Below are 21,475 nucleotides of genomic sequence, written 5' to 3'. Positions count from 1 at the left end.
TCAAGTTGACTTTTCTCTGTTTTTCCCCAAGGAAGCATAGTATTATTTTCAGTGATTCTTTTCCTTCTGTTCTGTATTCCTCAGTTGGCATTACATGTATCTCTGCTAGCAAATTCAAATTATTTTTTAAACCACCGGTGATATCAACAAGCAAGCAAATTATATGTCTGTATACAGAAGTTAAGTCATGTAGAAATGAGTGAAAGAAAAATGACCTCTGAGCTTCAGAAATAAAGAGCATACTGCAGGAAAAAGGTAAGAAAAGAAAAAATCAGTAATGAAAATTTAAGAAAAATAAGGAGCAGATGAAGGTTTTAATTTTCTTTTATCACCTTCTCAATCACGCATTTCTTACTCCTACTGTAGTTGAACAAGTTATAACCAAGTAAAAAGAATATTAGAAGAATATCTTCCTCACAAAATTAAGGCAGCAAACTGAAAAACACTGGCAATTGGAAACTTAGTTTTTCCTATGACCTGTAGAGAAACTGACTTGTCAGCATTAAGGCCTCAGTTACTACAGATACAATATAAAATATTTTTTTGTCAACAAAACAAACCCTACTTTTAGCAGAGAAGATTATCTTTGCAGTTTGTTGAAACCCAATGGGAAATCAAAAATCTTCAATATACAATGGTTCTTACCTTCCAAAAGCATTTAAAAGAGCAACTATTTCCTGTCGGGTGAGTTGGAAGCCTTTAGATGGACTATTCTCTGGAAGCTTTTGGATTTCTTTTTCAGAGAATAATATCTTCAGAGCAGTTCCTAAACCCTGAGTCTAAAGAAAATACCAATAAACTCATAATTAACTTTATATAATAATAACTAGTATAAAGGCTTAAAGGAATATATAGCCACTGTTATGACAGGAAATTCATATGAACTGAGCTTTTCACAAAAATGTTACTATAGTTTCTACTTTCTCACAGGTTATGCATATGATAAACATATCTGAGCTGTTAAGGAAACCTGAATAGTCTAACACTTATTGAATACATATCATACTATTCCAAATTATTCAAATGCCTTTAACCTTGAAAATATATTAAGATTACAATGTTCAATTTATAACCATAAAGGATTTTTTACAGCTTTTAGCAATTCAAAACTCAGAGATTATTAATGATACCTACACTTAATAACTTCTCAATTATTAGCACTATAGAAAAAGACAGATTTGATTTCAGTGTAGTCTCCATTGTAATAATTCTGTCTCTTAATTTTCTATAAATTATCATCTTTGTAAGAAAGAGATAAAATATTCAACAATCCTTTTGACACTGGCTTACACAGAGTAATGGATCTGTCTTGCGGAGCTCTCCTATTTTGACTAAGTGACCTTCTTTTGCTCATTTAAACAAATTCAATGACCAAGACTTGATATTTCAATCTTTTTATGTAATTACATTTTACCTTTCTATATACATACGTAAAATACGAATATATTCGGTTCGTAATGACCACCAACTTCACAAATGAATCTGGTATTGTACCAACAGAAACATAGACACAATAAAACTAAAATCACTAAAGAATATGAGAAACATCCTTTCACATACATGTAACACATATACTTTAATAATATTAATTTTTTCATCAACAGAAAAAACACTTTGGATTTGCCTATTTCTAAATTCTAATTCAATGAACAATGAGGACATTTTAATAAAAAGTTGCACTCAGTGGAAAAAATAAAGGTTAGTAATGGCTTCAAAAGAGAAGACAACACACGTACCTGTAATTTTCCCCATAATCTGCATTTGTCACATCCAACACAGTCCATTATGCGGGAGATATTCTTGAAATGTAATCGGAATTCCTCCTAGCAAGCAGAAAATATTTTCAGTCTAATTAGACTTTTAAAATTGAACTGCATTTGGCTAAACGATAAGTAAGTTTTGATGCTTATTAATAAATCAGTTGTGTTTTTCGTTTGTTTGAGAAGGAGTTTTGCTTTGTCGCCCAGGCTGTAGTGCAGTGGTGCAATCTCAGCTCACTGCAACCTCCACCTCCCAGGTTCAAGGGATTCTCCTGCCTCAGCCTCCCAAGTAGCTTAGATTACAGGCACATGCCACCATGCCCGGCTAATTTTTGTATTTTTAGCAGAGACGGGGTTTCGCCATGTTGGCCAGGCTGATCTTGAACTCCTGACCTCAAATGATCCGCCCACCTCAACCTCCCAAAGTGCTAAGATGGTGTGAGCCACCATACTCAACCCGAGTTGTGTTTTTCAACAGTAAAGAAAAATATTTGAACTCGTATACTCTAACATGGTACATAAAATACTGACATTAATGGAAATTATAAAATTCATTCTGCGTATTAATTCAATAAACTTTCCATTGAGGAGCTACTTTATGCAAAGCACCAAAATATGCACTACGGGAGACACAAAAGTAAATAATACATGGTCTTTACTTTTTTAAGGAACTTAATTGCTGCTTCCATTTGTTATCTACATACAACCAACAATAAATATGTCTAGTTTATGTTTCACTTATTTTTGATCCTTTGATTTGTGTAAGCCTATATCAGAAAGCTAGTCCGAGAACAATGATCAATTTTTGTATCACTCCTTAGTACCACACTATGTTTGTCATGGTTGCTCAATCAATATGAATGATAACAGGCCTGTGTGACACATATGGTCCCACAGTCCTCTACGTTCGCTAATGCAGTTTTTATGGAGATGCTTACTGGATCCCTCTATTTTGCTGTAATAGTTTCCTACACTGGCCAGGCACGGTGGCTCACGCCTGTAATCCCAGTACTTTGGGAGGCCGAGGTGGGTGGATCACTTGAGGTCATAAGTTCCAGACCAGCCTAAACAACATAGTGAAACCTCATGTCTACTAAAAATACAAAATTAGCCAGGCGTGGTGGCGCATGCCTGTAATCCCAAGTGCTGAGGCAGGAGAATAGCTTGAACCCGGGAGGTGGAGGCTGCAGTGAGCCGAGATCGCACCACTGCACTCCAGCCTGGGCAACTAGAGTGAAACTCCATCTCAAAAAAAAAAAAAAAAGTTTCCTACACTGGGGAAATTCTTCCGCCTGTAAGCATTTGTGTGCAACATGTCTTTAAGGTTGGTCTCACCATATCTGCAGATAAGATTGGTTATGAGAAAATTTCCTCATTTGTTTCACATGGCAACTGTAGAAAATAAAAATCATTTTATTGCACTGAGGGAAATATTTTATTGCATGAAGCTGGAGGCAAGTAGCCTGTAAACTCTGGCTACCACAAGCCCTGACCAGCTGCCAAAGGGTTGAAAGGAATCAATACCTTGGCAAAGAAAGACAATATAAATAGAACACAAGAACTCCTGTGCTGGTCATATTCTCATGTAATGTAAGTTCTTTGCAGCAGATGAAAAATGGACATAGGTTCTCCTTCATACATCCTTGACAAACAGCAAACAAAATCCCAGCACTGTGTAGTTAAAAGCTTGTTGTGAGACCCTTAGGCTTTGCTTAGTCTCACTTTCCTCATCTACAAAAACATACGGAATTATAGTTGCCCTATTACACAAGATCATTCTGAAGATTAAAAGTAGAACATATGTGTCGATACTTAGAAAACAGGAAGCATTATAAAAATGAATTAACATATTAAATACCAAAATGGCAATATACCTCTAAAACAACTGTAAAATAAAACAGCCTCCCAACACTAAAACATAGTGGTGACTAAATTACTTATTTCAGAAATACCAAGAAAGTCTCACCAAAGGAGAATCACTCAGTATTGATTTATTGGTTCCTATAGGACATCCACATCTAAAACATCTTGGGGTCAAATGTGTTTTAGAATTCAGAAGTTTTTAAATTTTAGAAATACAGTACATGTACTATATATTATGAAACATCTCACCAGAGTGTGAGGAAACACCCTGCAGTCAAATCCATTAATGTTTCTGTAGCAAAATATAAAAAATTCATACCAAGCAGAATTTGAAAACAACCCCACAAAACTATGAATATCTGCCATATTCTTACATCAGTTTAGGTCAGGTTTTGCTAAAAAATTACCTTGCACTAAACATGAGAAAATGTTTGTTTTTGAAACTACCTGGATTTCAGAAGTGCCTATAAAAGACCGTGAAACTGTACTCAAAGATTATTTGTGGCCAGGTGTGGTGGCTTGTGCCTGTAATCCTAGGTACCTGGGAGGCTGAGGTGGGAAGACAGCTCCAGGCCAGGAGTTTGAGACCAGCCTGGGCAACACAGCGAGACCCCACCTCAAAAAATAAATTTAAGAGTAAAAAAAAAAAAAAATTGCCAATTTCAAATACTTTTATGAACGTTTTAAGGGTACAATTTGTTTCTTAATGTACTTTAAGCAAATGAAAATAGAGAACACCTAACATGAAGTTTGGTAATGTTCCAAAAACATATTCTTCTTCTGATATCACATGTTAACAGGTAGTTTTTACCTTTTAAGTTAGTCCAAAGGGACAAAAACATAATATATGTTTCAAAAACTGTAACATTCCATAAAATAAACTTTAGAAAAATATATTATCTATTGTCCTCAAAGTGGCTAAAAGCTCATGGTATTTTGAAAGCTGCATCAAAACAACAATATACACTGATTTTAAACTAGGAAAACTTTCCCTCAACTAGTATCTTTTAAAAAGACATTTATAAAGGTGTTATAGGACAAACTAATGACCAACGATTCACTAAGCAGTTGGTCAATGGAACTGAGAAATATGGAAAGGCTTTTTGTACCGTTTGTAGTAAAATCCAATCAGATCAACTTTGACAAGCTGGAAAACTGGGAAAGAAAATAGTTTGGATGCATAGCATTAAAACATAACCAGCAAACTGCTCCTAACCCTGTGTCCCAATCAAGAACTTTTTACCTTTAGTGACTTGGCCCCTTTTTTGTCACCTGCAAACATGGATTTCTCATCAAAGTGCATGGGAAAGGACCTGATAAAATGATAGTATTGTAATAAGTTACACATGAAAAATCCACATACTCTGTATCAGAAATCTGATAAAATTTTCTATCCTTACAAATATTTAAAATTCATTATTTACTCCAATGTAAGGTTTGGTAATGCAGAAAAGTGGCAAACAGTTCACACATAAACTATTTCATAGAAGACTAATGCAAGACACAGATGGCTGTTAAATTTAGTAAGACTGTAATGTTTTAAATAAATGACATAAGGTAATCTAAAAAATTAACTGAAAACAATCTATGTAAAAAATAGGCAATATTTTCTTAATATTCTTTAAAAATTTAATACATAATTTAAACACTTCTTAATCTTTCTCCTCCAGGCTTATTTTAAAAACCAGTAAACTCAAGTTTTCTTGACAAAGCGTTTTGTTTAAAAGGTTATATTCTAGAAGATAAGGCTAATGTTTCCTTACATATCCATCCCAATGCAAACACACGTATATTATCATCTAAATTTAAATATAGTGACTAGAGGCCACGCGCGATGGCTCATGCCTCTAATCTCAGCACTTTGGGAGGCAGAGGAGGGTGGATCACTTGAGGCCAGGAGCTTGAGACCAGCCTGTCCAACATGGTGAAACCCTATCTCTACTAAACATACAAAAATTAGCTAGGTATGATGGCACACACCTGTAATCTCAGTTACTTAGGAGGCTGAGGCACAAGAATTGCTTGAACCTGGGAGGCAGAGGCTGCAGTGCGCCAAGATCGTGCCATTGCACTCCAGCTTGGGCAACAGAGCAAGCCTCTGTCTCAAAAATAAGTAAGTAAATAAAGTGACTAGAAGAATACAAAACTGGTAGAAAGACCATTAAAGCAGCACTAAATTTTGATACTACATAAAATTTAGTGATATTTTAAAGCACTATTCTCAAGTGTGAAAATTTCTGCAAAAGAAAGCCTTATTGCTTTTTCATCAACATTTTCAGAAATATTTTTAAATTCTGTTGTTCTATTGATCACTTTCCTTTTCTGTTCTACATCTCCCCTCGCTTAACTTTTAGGAGTCAGTTTTTGTGTACTTTAAGTGCTACCTCATTTGAATACAGAGAGGATAATTTCAAATCACGGATAGTCAATTCTTACTTTGTATCTTGAAAGATACTCAGTAGAAGAGTTTTTGTGTCAGCATCTTCTTCTGCATTTCCAGTGTAAAGATCGACAATTGAGCGCTCAAAATATGGAGCCACCTTTGACAAAGCTCGAAGCTCAATCAAGTATAAAAAGTAAAGATTCTTGAGCCTTCTTGGACCTTCTCCCTTGGTTTCCACAGGGTCAAAGCGGCGTTTGAATTCTTTAATATTAGGTCCCCAACTGGGCTTACCCCAGGTTTCTAAAGAGAAAGAGAAATACATTACATTCTTTTAGTAAATAGGATTTTCTTCCTCCAATAATTTTTACACTAATAGAAGGCAAAATCTCCACTTAAAAATATGATTACCTTCCAAAAGATATTTTGCGCATAGATGTAAATTGATGCTAGCATGAAGTCCCGATATAAGCTTATAGAAGACTCTTTTCTCCAGACACAAACCTATTCAGAAAAATATTGAAAGAGAAATCACACCTATTTAGATATCAGAAATATTGACTCAAGGACGTTCAGTATGTAGGCTTATTTTTGATTGAAGAACATTAAAATAAATCAAGGAATAATATAAAACTGATTAGATCAAGATTCTCTCACTAGAAGGCAAAATAAGATTTTGGCTTCAGAATGGAGTTAACTGAATATGATGAGAACTTAATGCTGAAAAAAGCAGAAAAGTTTGAGCAACTAGGGGTCAAAACACTATGGATGAAGTTGGCAAGTTCCCATGTTACTTCAGACAGCAACAGCACAGGTTTTCTTGTGGTTTAGGCTAAGAATTTACTAAAGTAAATGTAATTATAAAGTAAATGTAATCATAAAGTCACTGCTGGATTTTTTTTTCCCCTTCCTTATATGTGTTATTTCCTAGCAGAGAAATAAGGGTTTTATTAACTTTCTGCCGTGGAATTGTCTAATTTTTTAACCATACATTCTACTTGCAAGGAGCTGAAACTTGGAAAACAGAAATCCAGGAATTTCAACTAATTAAAAAAAAATGTTGACCATTTACTACTTCAGTGGAATCATATCAGTGGAGTACAGGAATATAATAGAACGTTATTTGATGTAGCCTTCTTAAGCCACAGGGGCTTTTTTGCTGAGAACTTAAGAGGTCAAGATAGCCCGTCATCCTATCCTAACCCCTGTCCCCATTTTAAAAGATTTTCTCTCATAACAGGAGTAATACACATTGTGAATGTATTTAATGCCACTAAACAATAAACTTAAAAATGATTAAGATGGTAATTTCTTAAATAAATAAAAATGCAGAAAATTTTAAGAAGTCACTGGATACAGGGCCATGAGCTTTTCCCTCCTTCATCCAACAGGTTTTTAACACTTTCCCCATGCAGGAAAATGGGCTTTAATAGTGGAAAGTAAAATAGTCTCATTTATATACTGGGGGAATTTTTTTTTTAATGTAAGAGTATTTATGTGGTTTTGTGTCTATTAAGATTTTTCAGCAATTCACTCTCTCTTTCTGTCCTATCACAGATGATTCTGAAGCACGTGGCCTCTAATTGGAAAAAATAATTCTTTTGAGATCTCGTTCCCTAATTGGGAATTCTTGTTAGAATATTCAAATTGTCATGGATGGGGACCAAAAGAAATTCAATTTTATTTTGTAGCTTCCTCCCTAAAAGTATATGATAATTTTGAATATTTACAATAACAATGGATACAAACAATATGAATATATTTAATACATAAAGTACTAACTTCTCTTCTACTAAAACTTTTCATCAAATCTATTATCAAGCAACAAAATATCAGATTTGAAGTTCACTTTGTTTTCTTCTCAACCTCTCTCTCTAGGCAGTGCTTATGTCCAATAAAATGGATAAAGACTAGAGAAGGGACAGTAAGCAAAGCAAAACTCATGAAAATCCATTTGCCTACAAACCAGGACCTGGAAAACTGTGAGGCAGTTATAATTTGCAAAGCCCCCAAAGCCCTACACTGAAATGAGGTAGGGGATAAGTGAGTGGAGAGGAATAAAAATGTATTTCCATAAACTGTGAAAAACAGGTAACAGGTAACTTCAACCAAATTAATAATAAAATATGCATCAACTAAGTGCACCCAGACACACAACACACTTAGCAGGAAATTGCTGGAGAGCTTCTCCTGGCCTACATACAGTCTGTGCCAGGCTGGATGGTATCTTTAATTACTGAGGTCCAGGCAAAAGCCTTCTCAATCTCACTCTGAAGTGATATCTGCAAAAGCTGACTTACCAAGGCAGAATCCACCAACTTCTAACAACATAGAGGAATTCAATTACACAATTTAGAAAATGGTTCTCTTTTTCCTCCTTTTGATTTAATTTCATTAAAATTCATTTTCAGCACCTGAACTCTCAGAAAGGGGTTGCGTTTACTGTAACAGTAATATCTGGCATTTGGACATGGATTCATGGTTTCCAAAGGAACCTTTACAGGAATCACCTACACTCACAGTGTAAGTTAGTAGGATTCCTGTTGCTCCTCTCCACGCTCCAGATGAGGAAACTGAATCTCAGAAAAGGTTGAGTCAGTTGCCTATAATAAGGGAATGCTCTTTGGAACCATGTATCAATATTCAGATACAACAGTAAGACTGGAAGAATGGTTGATATAGTATACACAGAATCCAATATTGTTTCTAAATTTCATTCTCATTACTAACACTCAAGAGTCTCTGACTACCTTTTCTAGCCTAAATGCTACTTTCCACAATTTGTGTCTTTAGAGGAGTAGAGCTTATTAAACAAAGCTAAACATCTTCTACATAAGAGATTTTCTCATATAACTCCTAACAGAATTTGCACATCAATAATGTTCACCTTAATAATGGCCAACATATGCGCATAGTTCATTACAAAGAAATAGTCCAGGTATTGGTGGCTCACACCTGTTATCCCAGCACTTTGGGAGGCTGAGGTAGGCAGATCACTTGAGGCCTGGAGTTCAAACCAGCCTGGCCAACATGGCGAAACCCCGTCTCTACTAAAAATACAAAAATTAGCCAGGTGTGGTGGCGGGTGCCTGTAATCCCAGCTATTTGGGAGGCTGAGGTAGGAAAATCACTTGAACCTGGGAGGCAGAGGTTGCAGCGAGCCTAGATAGTGCCACTGCACTCCAGCCTGGGCGACAGCGAGACTCTGACTCAAAAAAAAAAAGATAATATTCATAAGATAACATGACCAATTGACATGCATAAAATAGAATTAGTTTTACTCTGTAGTATTCCTATAAGGTTATGGCTATGAAATATCAATTTTCCTATGTCATTCTACTTGCTTATCTGTTACTAATATATTTTAATTTTTAATTTCATAAACTAATAGCAATTTGGTAAGGTAATTTTTTATCATCCAAACTAGAAAAAATCATCAAAACAGCTTTATTGAGATATAGTTCATATATCAAAAAATTTACCCAAGCAAAGTGTACACAATGTTTTCTTATTACACTCATAGAGTTCTGCAAACATCTCCACAATCTAATTTTAGAATTTTTTTCATCTCCCTCTAACCGAGGACAAATTGAAAATGAAAGGAGCACTAATAATAATTATGCAAGAAAAACAGTATGAATTTGGTATATCCAGAGTCCGTCCAAGGCAAACTGAAGCGAAGCATCACTGAGGTAAAAGATACAGGTATTGGAGAGAAAGCTGTATAACTTAATTCCAAATAGGAGGCTGCATGAAGAAGGTTTTAAAACAGATAATCAGAAATGAAACTCATTTCCTTCTTAGGGTAGGGGAAGGGTGTATAAATTGGTATAGCCATTTTTGAAAACTATTTGGCAATATCTATTAAAGCTGAACATATGCATGTACTATATGACCCAGCAATTCCACTCCAAAATATACCAATGGAAAGGTAAATTTTTAAAAGCATCATATATCCAGTTATGAACCTAAGTTATTAAAATCCTCCAACATTTCACCTTTCCATTAATAGCATTTGATATTTTCAACACTGGAAGTATAAGAATGCAAAAGCATCTAATACATCAGGATCTATATTGCTTTACCTTTTAATTAGACAAGGTTAGACTATATTAACGTGGCAAACATGTTTTGAACTTTTGAATTCATATTTATCTTCCATTAATTTTATATATAAAAAGTACTTCCTTCTAAAAGGAATGTCTCCACTTTTAAAATATTTTGCATACTCGTTACTAGAGAAGTAGTTTGAATGAACATTACATACAGAACAGAAATAAGATTAGGGAACCAGTTATGAAAACCTGATGACAGTATTTGGTTTAGCTGACCACTGTCTTCAAAATTTTCACATAATTTTATCCCCATATGTTAACCTAAAACACGTTATTTTTTTCAAACACTGTCCAAATTAGTTGACTAGGTAATAAAATCCTAGACCTTACAAAAATATGCCAAATAAATCAGGATTTTTTACAAAAAAAATCCAATAAATTTAGAACAGACTGTTTACCTTCTAGCCATGTGTAGAATGATTCTCCTGAGAGAGAGAGAGAAAAGTGGATTAAAATATTATATGGCCATTTATATAGTAGAATAAATTAGGTTTATAAAATATTTCTGCAGAGCATGGTGGCTCATGCCTGTAATCCTAGAACTTTGGGAGGCCAAGGTGGGTGGATCACTTGAGGCCAGGAGTTCAAGACCAGCCTGGCCAACATGGCGAAACCCTATCTCTACTAAAAATACAAAAAATTAGCCAGGTATGGAGGTGCAGGCCTGTAATCCCAGCTACTCGGGAGGCTGAGGCAGGAGAATTGCTTGGACTCAGGAGGCTAAGGTTGCTGTGAGCCGAGATCATACCACTGCCCTCCAGCCTGGGTGACAGAGTGAGACCCTGTCTCAAAAACAAAACAAAACAAAAAAAAAATGACAGATTAAGTAATCTCTCTAAAATGTCTACTGCTTCAGGTAGAATAGAAAAATAGCCATATGGTTCTAGGAAATAAAGCCTACAAATAATTTAAGTAACTTTAAGAGAGTGTTTTTACAAATATTTTGACTATTAAATTTTTTAAGAAAACATTTCACTCAAAATATTATGAGCTGGGCACAGTGGCTTGGACCTGTAGTCCCAGTTAACTCAGAAGGTTGAGGGGGAAGCATTGCTTGAGCCCAGAAGTTCGGATACAACCTAGGCAACACAGCGAGATCCTGCCTCTTTAAAAAAAAAAAAAAAGTATATAAATCTTATTCATTGAAGGTGTAAATATCTGAAAACATGGGGGCAAACATTTTAACAATCTCAAATTTGCTTTTCATAACAACCACAGTGCTTTTTAAATATTCCAAAAAAATAATTGTAATTAACGCAAACATCGAACTATTATTCCATTTTTCCTAATCCAATAAAACTAAGAATATTTCCTCAATTTTCTAAGACTAATAAGTTTTAGGGGACAGCTAAAAAATCTCTTAATTTTCAATATAATTCTTCAGGAAAGTTAATGTTAATAGAATACAGAAGGGCTTGACTAATCTGTGTACTAATGCTGAAGAACATTCCTGAGGTCGGGGAGATGCTGGTCAAGGGATATAAAATTTCAGTTAAAGAAAAGCAGTAAGTTCAAGAGATTTATTGTAGAACATGGTGACTACAGTTAATTACAATGTATTGTATTCTTGAAAATTGCTGCGGTTTTAAGTGTTTTCGCCAAAAAATGGTATGTGAGCTAATTAGCTCAATATACCCATTCCAAAATGTATACATATTTCAAAACATGTTAAACATGATAAAAATATATAATTTTTGTCAACTTAAAAAACAAAAAAAAGAACCATTCCTGGCCCTGTAACCTTCTTCTGAGTGGGGGAAAAAGAAAGAAAAGAGAACAGTCAATAAGAATCAAAATTGTTAATGCACTTCCTGAGTTACCTATTCTTACTGTTTTTTTTTTTTTTTTAAATTGAGAACGATAGAAATTATAGAAAAACCAAACACTCAGATGAGCTGAGTAAGGAGTCTAGGGATAAATTAGATGGTGGGGAATTATTTTGCCTACTGAGAGAGTCTTCATACTTTGTACAACAGTGAAAATATCTAACAAATTAATTCATTCAGCATATGGTAAGGATCATTTATTATATCACTTGTGATTCAAAATAGCTCAAGTGCCAAAAGGAAAAGTCTAGTACCCAATGTACTAAAAAATATGGCCTCTATCAATCTAATTTAAACTACCACTATATAGTCTTACCTACTACTAAAAGGGTCTCTTTACTGTCTCCCTAAACATGCCTTTCTCAACTCCCAGCTGCATGCTGTTTCCGCCAACATGCACTATCCAATTATACGGATCTAAATCTGTCCCTTTATTCAAAATTCACCTCAAATGCTACCCCTCCTCCAGTAAGCTTTCCCACATTGCTCCCATGATACGATCTGTTTCTCCTCTAAGGAGCTATATATATCACCTACCGTTTGTACCACGTATGGAGTATTTCTTTACCTCATTACCATTGTTTATGTACAGTGCTTATCTTTCCTACTATCCTATATATCCTCAGCTCCTAGAGGGAAAGCACCATGTTTTAAACATCTTCCTACCCTGGACAATGCCCATCAGTGCCCCTGAACACAGAGAGGTAAACATTCAGTTGAAATAATTATTTTGGCTATTTTGGGGGTATCTTTTAACCAACATTCATTCAGTAATCAATTGTTGATAAATTGCTTGTCATCAAATTAAGTATTATATTGATACCTGAGGTTAGAAATTTCAAAGTCAATAAGAAAATAAAGAGGTCACAAGACAAATTATCTGGTAAAACTACCTTAACTCCTTCTCCCCACTTCCTCAGAACATATTCAAGTAAATTATATAATAACCAGAAAATGGGGAACTTGTAATGTGAACTGATTTACAAGCTAAGCATTTAGGAAAAATGGTCTTTTTTTTTTTTTTTCTTAACATAGGATAACTTTATATATATAAAATGATCTCTTTTTTGGTCACCATTCATTAGTAGCTATTTTCTTAGAAAATAGAATACTTTCTTTGAATTACATAAAGGAAAAATCAAATTCTGATTGTTACAAAAAATTTCCTCTACACTTGAAGCAAACAAACTTGAGTTTTGCTCACCATCATCTTCGCCTAAAAGAGAAAATAATAGAAAAGATTTTAGAAAATGTCTTACATAGCTCAGATCCTAGTACTATTTTTTGAGATTAAAACTGTTAAACTATTAATTATATCACGAACCTTGGTCACTGAGTAGACATCCTGCAAATGAGTCCTCTTAATCAGAATATAGGCCAAAGAGTGTAAGATTTGCACACATTTTGGCCAGGCATGGTGGCTCACTCCTGTAATCTCAGGACTTTGGGAGGCTGAGGTGGGTGGATCACCTGAGGTCAGGAGTTCGAGACCAGCCTAGCCAACACGTGAAACCCTGTCTCTACTAAAAATACAAAAATTAGCTGGGCATGGTGGCATGCACCTGTAATCCCAGCTACTTAGGAGACTGAGGCAGGAGAATTGCTTGAACCCAGGAGGTGGAGGTTTCAGTGAGCCAAGATCGTGCCACTGCACTCCAGCCTGGGCAACATGAGCAAAACTCTGTCTCAAAAAAAAAAAAAGAAGTCTGGGAACGGTGATTCAGGCCTGTAATCCCAGCACTTTGGGAGGATCACGAGGTCAGGAGTTCAAGATCAGCCTGGCCAAGATAGTGAAACCCCATCTCTATTAAAAATACAAAAGTTAGCCAGGCATGGTGATGGGCACCTTGTAATCCCAGCTACTCAGAGGCTGAGGCAGAGAACTGCTTGAACCCAGGAGGCAGAGGTTGCAGTGAGCCGAGATCACACCACTGCACTCCGCCTGGGTGACAGAGCACGACTCTGTCTCAAGAAAAAAAAAAAAAAAAAGATTTGCACATTTTAAAATACAATAAATAATATCAGAAAGCAACTAAAAACAGTCATAAAGACCACTATTTTCAATAATTAATTAATTAATTCCTGTATAAAGTTGCTCCTTTAATCATTATGCACACAATCCTCTCTGAACATTACTGTTTCCAACCTGGAATATTTTTCTCTTTTTAAATTACTGCTCCTCAGCAGAGATAGGCCTCAATAAGAGTATATCCCAAACTGTAATCAGTGAAACCTTTGGGCAGGGTGCTGCTTCCAGGAGGCCTAGAGGTGGGGAAGAGGCCAGAGGTTGGGCTCTAGGGCGACACAGCAGCTCTGCCTATCAGCTTTATTATGTGGGTTCTGAAATAAGATTTCATTTTTGGACAAAAGTTACTATTGCTCAAAATCTGTTAGAAAATAGTTGTATAAGCCTAGGGGTTATGACTCAGAAACGTGGAAGAAAGAGTTAAGAAGATTAAAGAACTATTAATCAACCAATTTCAATGGAGATAGCAGGTAAATAGCATCAGCAAGAGCTATTAATTACTTCATAGAGTACTCCTATAACAGCTAGGAACCATTCTCTTTACCTAGTCTTGTCTTCTTTCCTATTTCAGTTTTCTTCTTTTCTCCTCTTCCCTTCCCCTTTTTCTATGTAGTAGTTTCCTTTCCCTCACCTTTCCAGCAATGTTATGTCTCTGATATATCACTAACATGGAAGTGAAGTGTTTCTTAGGACTTGATGGTTTTCTTAAGTGAAAAATTGTATTTTCTGCTTTGAAAGTATTAAGTGGCTGTAGAAAAGGTCTTTCAAACTCCGTACTATGGAATAGAAGAGCTTTCCCTTTTCACTTTATATAACTACTATATTGCTTCAATTTTTATAAAATGTTGTATAATTAAACCTTTAAGTTGAATATAGCAAAGTTGTGAGGCAAAGGTAGTAAAAGAGACAAAGGATAAGAAGCCAGGCACATCTTTTTCAGAACCAACTTCCTTCTCTAGGCAGTTTCAATGTGAATTTGGGGAAAATGAGTATTTGCCACATTGTGACAGAGTCAGCATGAAAAAGCAGTCTATGCAGTCAGCCCTTCCAAGTCTGTTTGGTTCTCAGAAAGGTCTAAAGATACAAATTTAGATCAGCAAATCAAATTTCTTAAAACATTCCCCATCTAAAGAGAACACTGGAATGGCAGGTCAAGATAGAGTTGCTCCCAGGGTTTGCTTCCTACAGAATGAGGATGTACCCCACTGATGACAGTAATGCTGTTCCATTGAAATATAACGCCAGACACAAGTGTTAACTTAAATGTTTCTAATAGCCACATTTTAAAAATTCAAAAGTATACGCACACTACAACAAAAATATGTTACAAGATGCGTAGGTTATAGTAGTCTTACCAAAACAGTAAGGTTCTGTTTAACGACAATACAGCTTTTACATCTAAATAAACTAAGATTAAATACAATTTAAAATTCAGTTTCACACTAGCCAAATTTCATGTGTTCAACAGTCCCATGTGGAAACTGGTTACTTTATTGGACAGTACAGATATGGAGCACTGCTAAAGTTTCTAAAATTTTTGTACATTTTTCCTACTCAAAGTGGCACAAGAGTCGGTACCTGAGGCAGCACCTGGGAGCGTGTTAGACTCTTGGGCTTCACCCAAGATCTACAGAATCAGAACCTGTATGTTACCAAGGCTCCTAGGTGATTTGTATGCACACTGAAGTCTAGAAGCACTGTTACGAGACATTGGCTGTCAAACTTGGTTGCATACTGGAACCATGTGGAGAGTTTAAAAAATACCAATGCCTGGTGTTCTCATTCCAAGGATTCTGACTTAATTAGTATAGCATAGGGCCTGAGCATCCAGATTTTTTAATAAGTCCCCAGGAAATCTTTGATATATATTGATTAGTCACGTATTTTAATTATTTTACATAAACTTCCTAGTTTAGGGTCTGACACAGAGCAGGAACTCAATAAATGACAGTAATTATGTAAAACAACATGCCTAGAAATCTCGAGACTTGACTATGAACTAATCTTACACTTTTTGTTCATCATGCAAATTAAACAAAATATAAAAATGAAAGTTTTTTCAATATAAAGTTTAGTTATAAAGACATTTTATAAACAATGAAAAGCATGAAAATGTACATATGAAAAACCTACCTCGGCTAGGCGCCAGAGGATTTAAAGGACGATAAACAGATCGAGGCCTGAAAAAGAAAGCATAATACCTGAACACAAAATGTTTTAACTTTTATAGTGTATAATTTTATTCCAATAGAAACAAATACTCCCCTCTCCACCCTCTTTTTTTTTTTTTTGAGACAGAGTTTCACTTAGTCACCCAGGCTGGAGTGCAGTGGCGCAATCTCTGTTCACTGTAACCTCCGCCTCCCGGGTTCAAGTGAGTCTCCTGCCTCAGCCTCCCAAGTAGCTGGGATTACAGGCATCTGCCATCATGCCCGGCTAATTTTTTTGTATTTTTAGTAGAGATGGGGTTTCACCATGTTGGTCAGGCTGGTCTTGAACTCCTGACCTCAGATGATCCACCCACGTTGGCCTCCCAAAGTGCTGGGATTACAGGCGTGAGCCATAGCACCCGGCCTCCCCCGACCCTCTCTTTATCAGTCGTTCCTTCTTCCCCCACCCCCTCCAGTTACTTGAAACAGTTCTCTTCATAGATGCTGTTCCACACTCTCCATGCAGAGGTCCCTTTATAGCCAGTGTAACGCTCTGGGTTCAGCAATAGGTCTACATACTGAGCAGCTGGAGATCTCTCATCTGAACAAGAAACAATTCATAAAAACCATCTATATTTCACCATTTATCTAAGATTTAACAGTACAAAGCAAACCGGACTACTCAAAGGTAAGAGAAATGTCATGCTTTTCAAGTATTCTCCAACTTAAATGGTATAGTGGTTAGTGTACTTGTGACTGTACTTGACGCAAGATTTGTAATAACTTGGACAAATTCCATAAGACAAGAAAAAACAACTCTTCCATTTCCTCTGGATATGCAGTGCTCTTTTAAGTAATGTAACATCCCCTTCACCTTATTAGAGACATGAATCATTTCTTAAGTTTTAACCACCCAGGATTGAAAAGACCAAACAGAATCATAACCTGCTTTAATATTTCATATGATTTCTTCTCTAAGAATATACCTACCTAACCATGCACTTGGGAACATTTTGTAACATACATTGTATTAAAAATAGAGATTTCTCTGCTACTCTCTGCTTGGACTTATGAAGTAAATGGCTCCGTAACTTTGTGATCCAAATCTGATTATTCATAAAGCTATATACCATGCTCTAGTTTTTAAAAGTTATATATTACTATTTTTACTCATGTTAACATATTGAAGTGCTTTTTTCGCTCTCAAACTAAAACACAGTAGGCACAACTTTCACAAACTTGTTGAAATATTTAAAACTAAATAACCATTTTCCATATTGAAACCCAAATGAGTATTTACCTGATCTGCACTATTTGGACTTTTTTTTTTTTTTTGAGACAAGAGTCTCACTCTGTCGCCTAGGCTGGAGTGCAGTGGCACAATCTCAGCTCACCACAACCTCCATCTCCCGGGTTCAAGCGATTCTCCTGCCTCAGCCTCCCAAGTAGCCATTACTATAGGCGCGCACCACCATGTCTGGCTAATTTTTGTATTTTCAGTAGGCACGGGGTTTCACTATGTTGGCCAGGCTGGTCTCGAACTCCTGACCTCATGATCCGCCTGCCTTGGCCTCCCAAAGTGCTGGGATTACAGGTGTAAGCCACTGTGCCCGGCCCTATTTGGACATTTTAATTGAGATCTCTGAGGAATACAAAAGATTAAAAAAATCTTAATTATTGAAGCTCACATTCTGAATAGAAATGGGAAACGTGCTTTCCATAGCTAAAGAAAAATTATAATGACCATGCCTCACACATATATGCTCATAATCCATACATGCTTAAGTGTTATGTATGACGGCACAGATATATTCCTTTATTTATATACTTACTACCTTTTGTTATCATGAATTTAAACAATAGTACAGAGGCAGCTGGTTTAAAACAGGAGTCAAATATGGTCATTAAATGTCTCTCTTTCATTACCTGATAGTATATTTTCCTGTCAGTAAACAGTATTCCCTGGACAGTCAATGACCACATACTGGGATTATCCATGATCACAAGGGCAAAACAGCATCTTGATCCATGCCTTCCAAGAATTACCTGGCACTTTTGTTTTTGAGACAGTCTTGCTTTGTCACCCAGGCTGGAGTGCAATGTGAGATCTCAGCTCACTGCAACCTCCGCCTCCTGGGTTCAAGCAATTATCCTGTCTCAGCCTCCCAAGTAGCTGAGATTACAGGCACTCGCCACCATGCCTGGTTGATTTTTTGTATTTTTAGTAGAGATAGGGTTACGCCATCTTAGCCAGGCTGGTCTCGAACTCCTGATCTCAGGTGATCCACCCGCCTGGCACTTTCATGATGTAGGAAGAATACAAGGATAACTAACAATTTACTATATTAAATGGGTTGTATATAACTTAGACAATGGAAACATGATTTTGCAGACTATAAGAATACTGGCTCTATTTCTAGCTCTAAATTTGTAAAGATACTCCACTATAAAAAACAAGGCAAAGAAAACAATTTACAGATGGATAGAAAAAACTGTCCAAGAACACAGATTGACTCAGGGCTCAAAAACAATAACTTTTAAAATCTTAATTTAAAATAAAAATTCATATTATTAAGTATAAGTATGGCTTTTGATACAGGCATGGTGGCACATGCCTCTAGTCCCAGTTGGTTGGGAGGCTGAAGTGGAAGGATCACTTGAGCCCAGGAGTCGGAGGCTGCAGTGAACTATGATGGCACCACTACACTCCAGCCTGGGCAACAGCTTTTTTTAAAAAAAAAAAAAAAAAAAGAAAGTATGGCTTTTAGTAAAGAAAAAAAATCTTAAAATTCAGTATTTAGTCTCTAAGTTCTATAGTTTTAATCTCCATAAGCTGCTCTTGAATAAATTCATCTGCAAAATTGAATTATATATAAGCTTCACAATTAAATATAACATTAATTTATGTTCTCTGACACATATATATGTACATATTTATAAATAATTTGTGTATGTGTGTGTACATGTAGGACTACATGTGTATAGAATCCTCTACAAACGTGCAAATTGGACTAGTACCAACCTCTTCTCCCAAGAAAACCAACCAAATAACCAATAAAGAAGAAAAACCATGATTCAGATATTAAACCATGATGATTTAAAATATACTTTAAGGGAGCTAAAAGAATCACAAGAGGAAAATCAATTATATCAGGTTTTTCATTGTTCTTTTTTAAGAAATGTGGTCTTACTTTGTTGTGCAGGCTGGACTCGAACTCCTGAGCTCAAGCAAGCCTCCTGCCTCAGCCTCCCAAGTAGCTGGGACTCCAGGTGCTCACCATGACACACAGCTCAATTATATCAGTTTTTATAACTACTTAAGTAAGACTTACACTTTCAATGTTCTTAATGTTTATTCCCTTAGTTCAATCAATACTTTTAAAAAAATCTTGTAATACTTTTTCAAATCATGAAAAGAGTGGGTTTTGTTAACCTGTAACAAGGAGTTTGCAAACTACAGCTTGCGTGCCAAATCTGGCCTGCTGCTTATTTTTGTAAATAAAGTTTTCATGGAACACAGCCATGTTCATTTGCTTACATACTGCTTTCACACCATAATGGCAGAGATGAGTAATTGCAACAGAGACCCTATAGTCAGTCTATAAAGCCTAAAATAGTTACCATTAGTCCATTTTCTTAAAAAGCTTACCAACCTCTGCTCTATACTGACATCCAGAGTGAGCAACGTGTGTGGCAGAAAGCATCTACAGGCCAAGTTCTCTACAAACACACTAGCTGGTAGTGCCCATCCTCATCCCTGGGCCATCTGTGACACTGATTTTCATTTGTTCCTCAACTGCAACTTGTCTCAGTTTGCACAGCTGCATCATTCATTCAGATCATTCTCTCTAAATTATCTGGCCCTCTACTATGACCTCCGCCACAAAAGTTTTATCTTCTTTCTGCCTCTACAAAGCAGCTTCGTAATTCCTTATTCTTGGAATTCATGCAGTTGAACTAGTGTTACTTCCTCTGCAAGTATACTTTTTTTTTTGCGATGAGTCTCACTCTGTTGCGCAGCAGGGAGTGCAATGGCATGGTCTCAGCTCACTGCAACCTCTGCCTGCCGGGTTCAAGCAATTCTCCTGCCTCAGCCTCCCATGTAGCTGGGACTACAGACATGTACCACCACGCCTGGCTAGTTTTTGTATTATTAGTAGAGGCAGGGTTTCGCCATGTTGGCCAAGCCAGTCTCAAACTCCTAACTTCAGGTGATTCACCTGCCTTGGCCTCCCAAAGTGCTGGGATTACAGGCATGGGCCACCGTGCCCGGCCTCCAGTATACGATTTTTTTCTAACTGAATTTCCTTTCCACTGTCCTAATTTAATAGAGTTATGGGGTCATACCACATTTTCTAGGATGTTAAACTTTCCTCCCTACTTCCTAACTCATATATCTCTTAAACATTAATGGTAGCATACAAGACAACTTAGTGTGCAAGCTCTTTGCTATGGTCACAGATAAAAAAATACTGACTGTATTATAGACTCAGGATTAAGCTTAAAGCCCTCCATCACCAACCCTACCCCAAACTGCTACTAACTCACTGTTAAAACATGATTTACAGTCAAGGAGAAGCTACAGTTTATAAAGCTCTCAAAAAATTTTGATACACAACCAGATTTGGAAACTACTGTTTTAAATATTAAATTTATTAATGAATATATTTTAAGGGAAAAAATAAAACTAAAAATCTATCATGCTATTTAGGCTTTTTATGAACCAACCAGTTAATTCAGCAAGTATTTACTAAGCATCTACCACGTCCAGGCACCATTCTAGACACCAGGGATACATTAGTGAACCAAAAACAAAGCCCTTGCCCTCAAATAGCTCACAATCTAGCTGGGGAAGACTGACAAGAAACCGATACACTCAATAATATGCCATATACTGCCAGACAGTTGTTAGTGCTTGGGCAGGGTGGGGGCCATCAAAGCAAAGGGACAGGGAGTGATAGTGGCTACTATCTTATATAGCGAGATGAGAGCAGGCTTTTCTGATAAAGTGATTTGAGGAGAAACATGAACAAGAAGCAAGCCATGATAAAGACAGTAACAACAACAAAAGAGTGGTAGGGAAAGCAGTTTACCCTAAAGGATATTAAATTACTAAATTATTTTAAAAACTACTATTTGATCTATAGGGATCATCTTCCATGCAAATGAAGTCATTATCAACAACAAAACAGCAGGAAATGGGTATATGGATATATTCCCTAGTAAACTGGGTGAATATTCTTTATATTTTTGTTTTAATCCACTGAATTTGGGAAACAGCAATTAACTAAACAATGATTCTAAAGCTACCCTGACAGTAATTTTAAAAACTACTATAGGCCAGGCACGGTGGCT

General features: G+C 36.2%; 1 protein-coding gene across 1 annotated transcript in view; it reads right to left on the bottom strand.

Moving 5' to 3' along the window:
- The window catches only part of ERO1B (endoplasmic reticulum oxidoreductase 1 beta), a 66,782-nt gene that overhangs the window by 4,618 nt on the left and 40,689 nt on the right, over window positions 1–21,475 (bottom strand). The window contains exons 7-15 of the mRNA XM_030812642.1: window positions 16,601–16,721; window positions 16,104–16,150; window positions 13,149–13,160; window positions 10,517–10,543; window positions 6,415–6,507; window positions 6,060–6,306; window positions 4,867–4,936; window positions 1,737–1,823; window positions 646–779 (exon numbers count right to left, since the gene is read on the bottom strand). Coding sequence (XP_030668502.1) covers window positions 646–779; window positions 1,737–1,823; window positions 4,867–4,936; window positions 6,060–6,306; window positions 6,415–6,507; window positions 10,517–10,543; window positions 13,149–13,160; window positions 16,104–16,150; window positions 16,601–16,721 — 838 coding nt within the window. The remainder of the gene's footprint in view (window positions 1–645; window positions 780–1,736; window positions 1,824–4,866; window positions 4,937–6,059; window positions 6,307–6,414; window positions 6,508–10,516; window positions 10,544–13,148; window positions 13,161–16,103; window positions 16,151–16,600; window positions 16,722–21,475) is intronic.

This window comes from Nomascus leucogenys, chromosome 5, assembly GCF_006542625.1.
Source record: "Nomascus leucogenys isolate Asia chromosome 5, Asia_NLE_v1, whole genome shotgun sequence".
Classification (NCBI taxonomy): Eukaryota; Metazoa; Chordata; class Mammalia; order Primates; family Hylobatidae; genus Nomascus; species Nomascus leucogenys.
The sequence above is the reverse complement of the archived record's forward strand: the minus strand, read 5'-3'. Positions and strand labels throughout refer to the sequence as shown.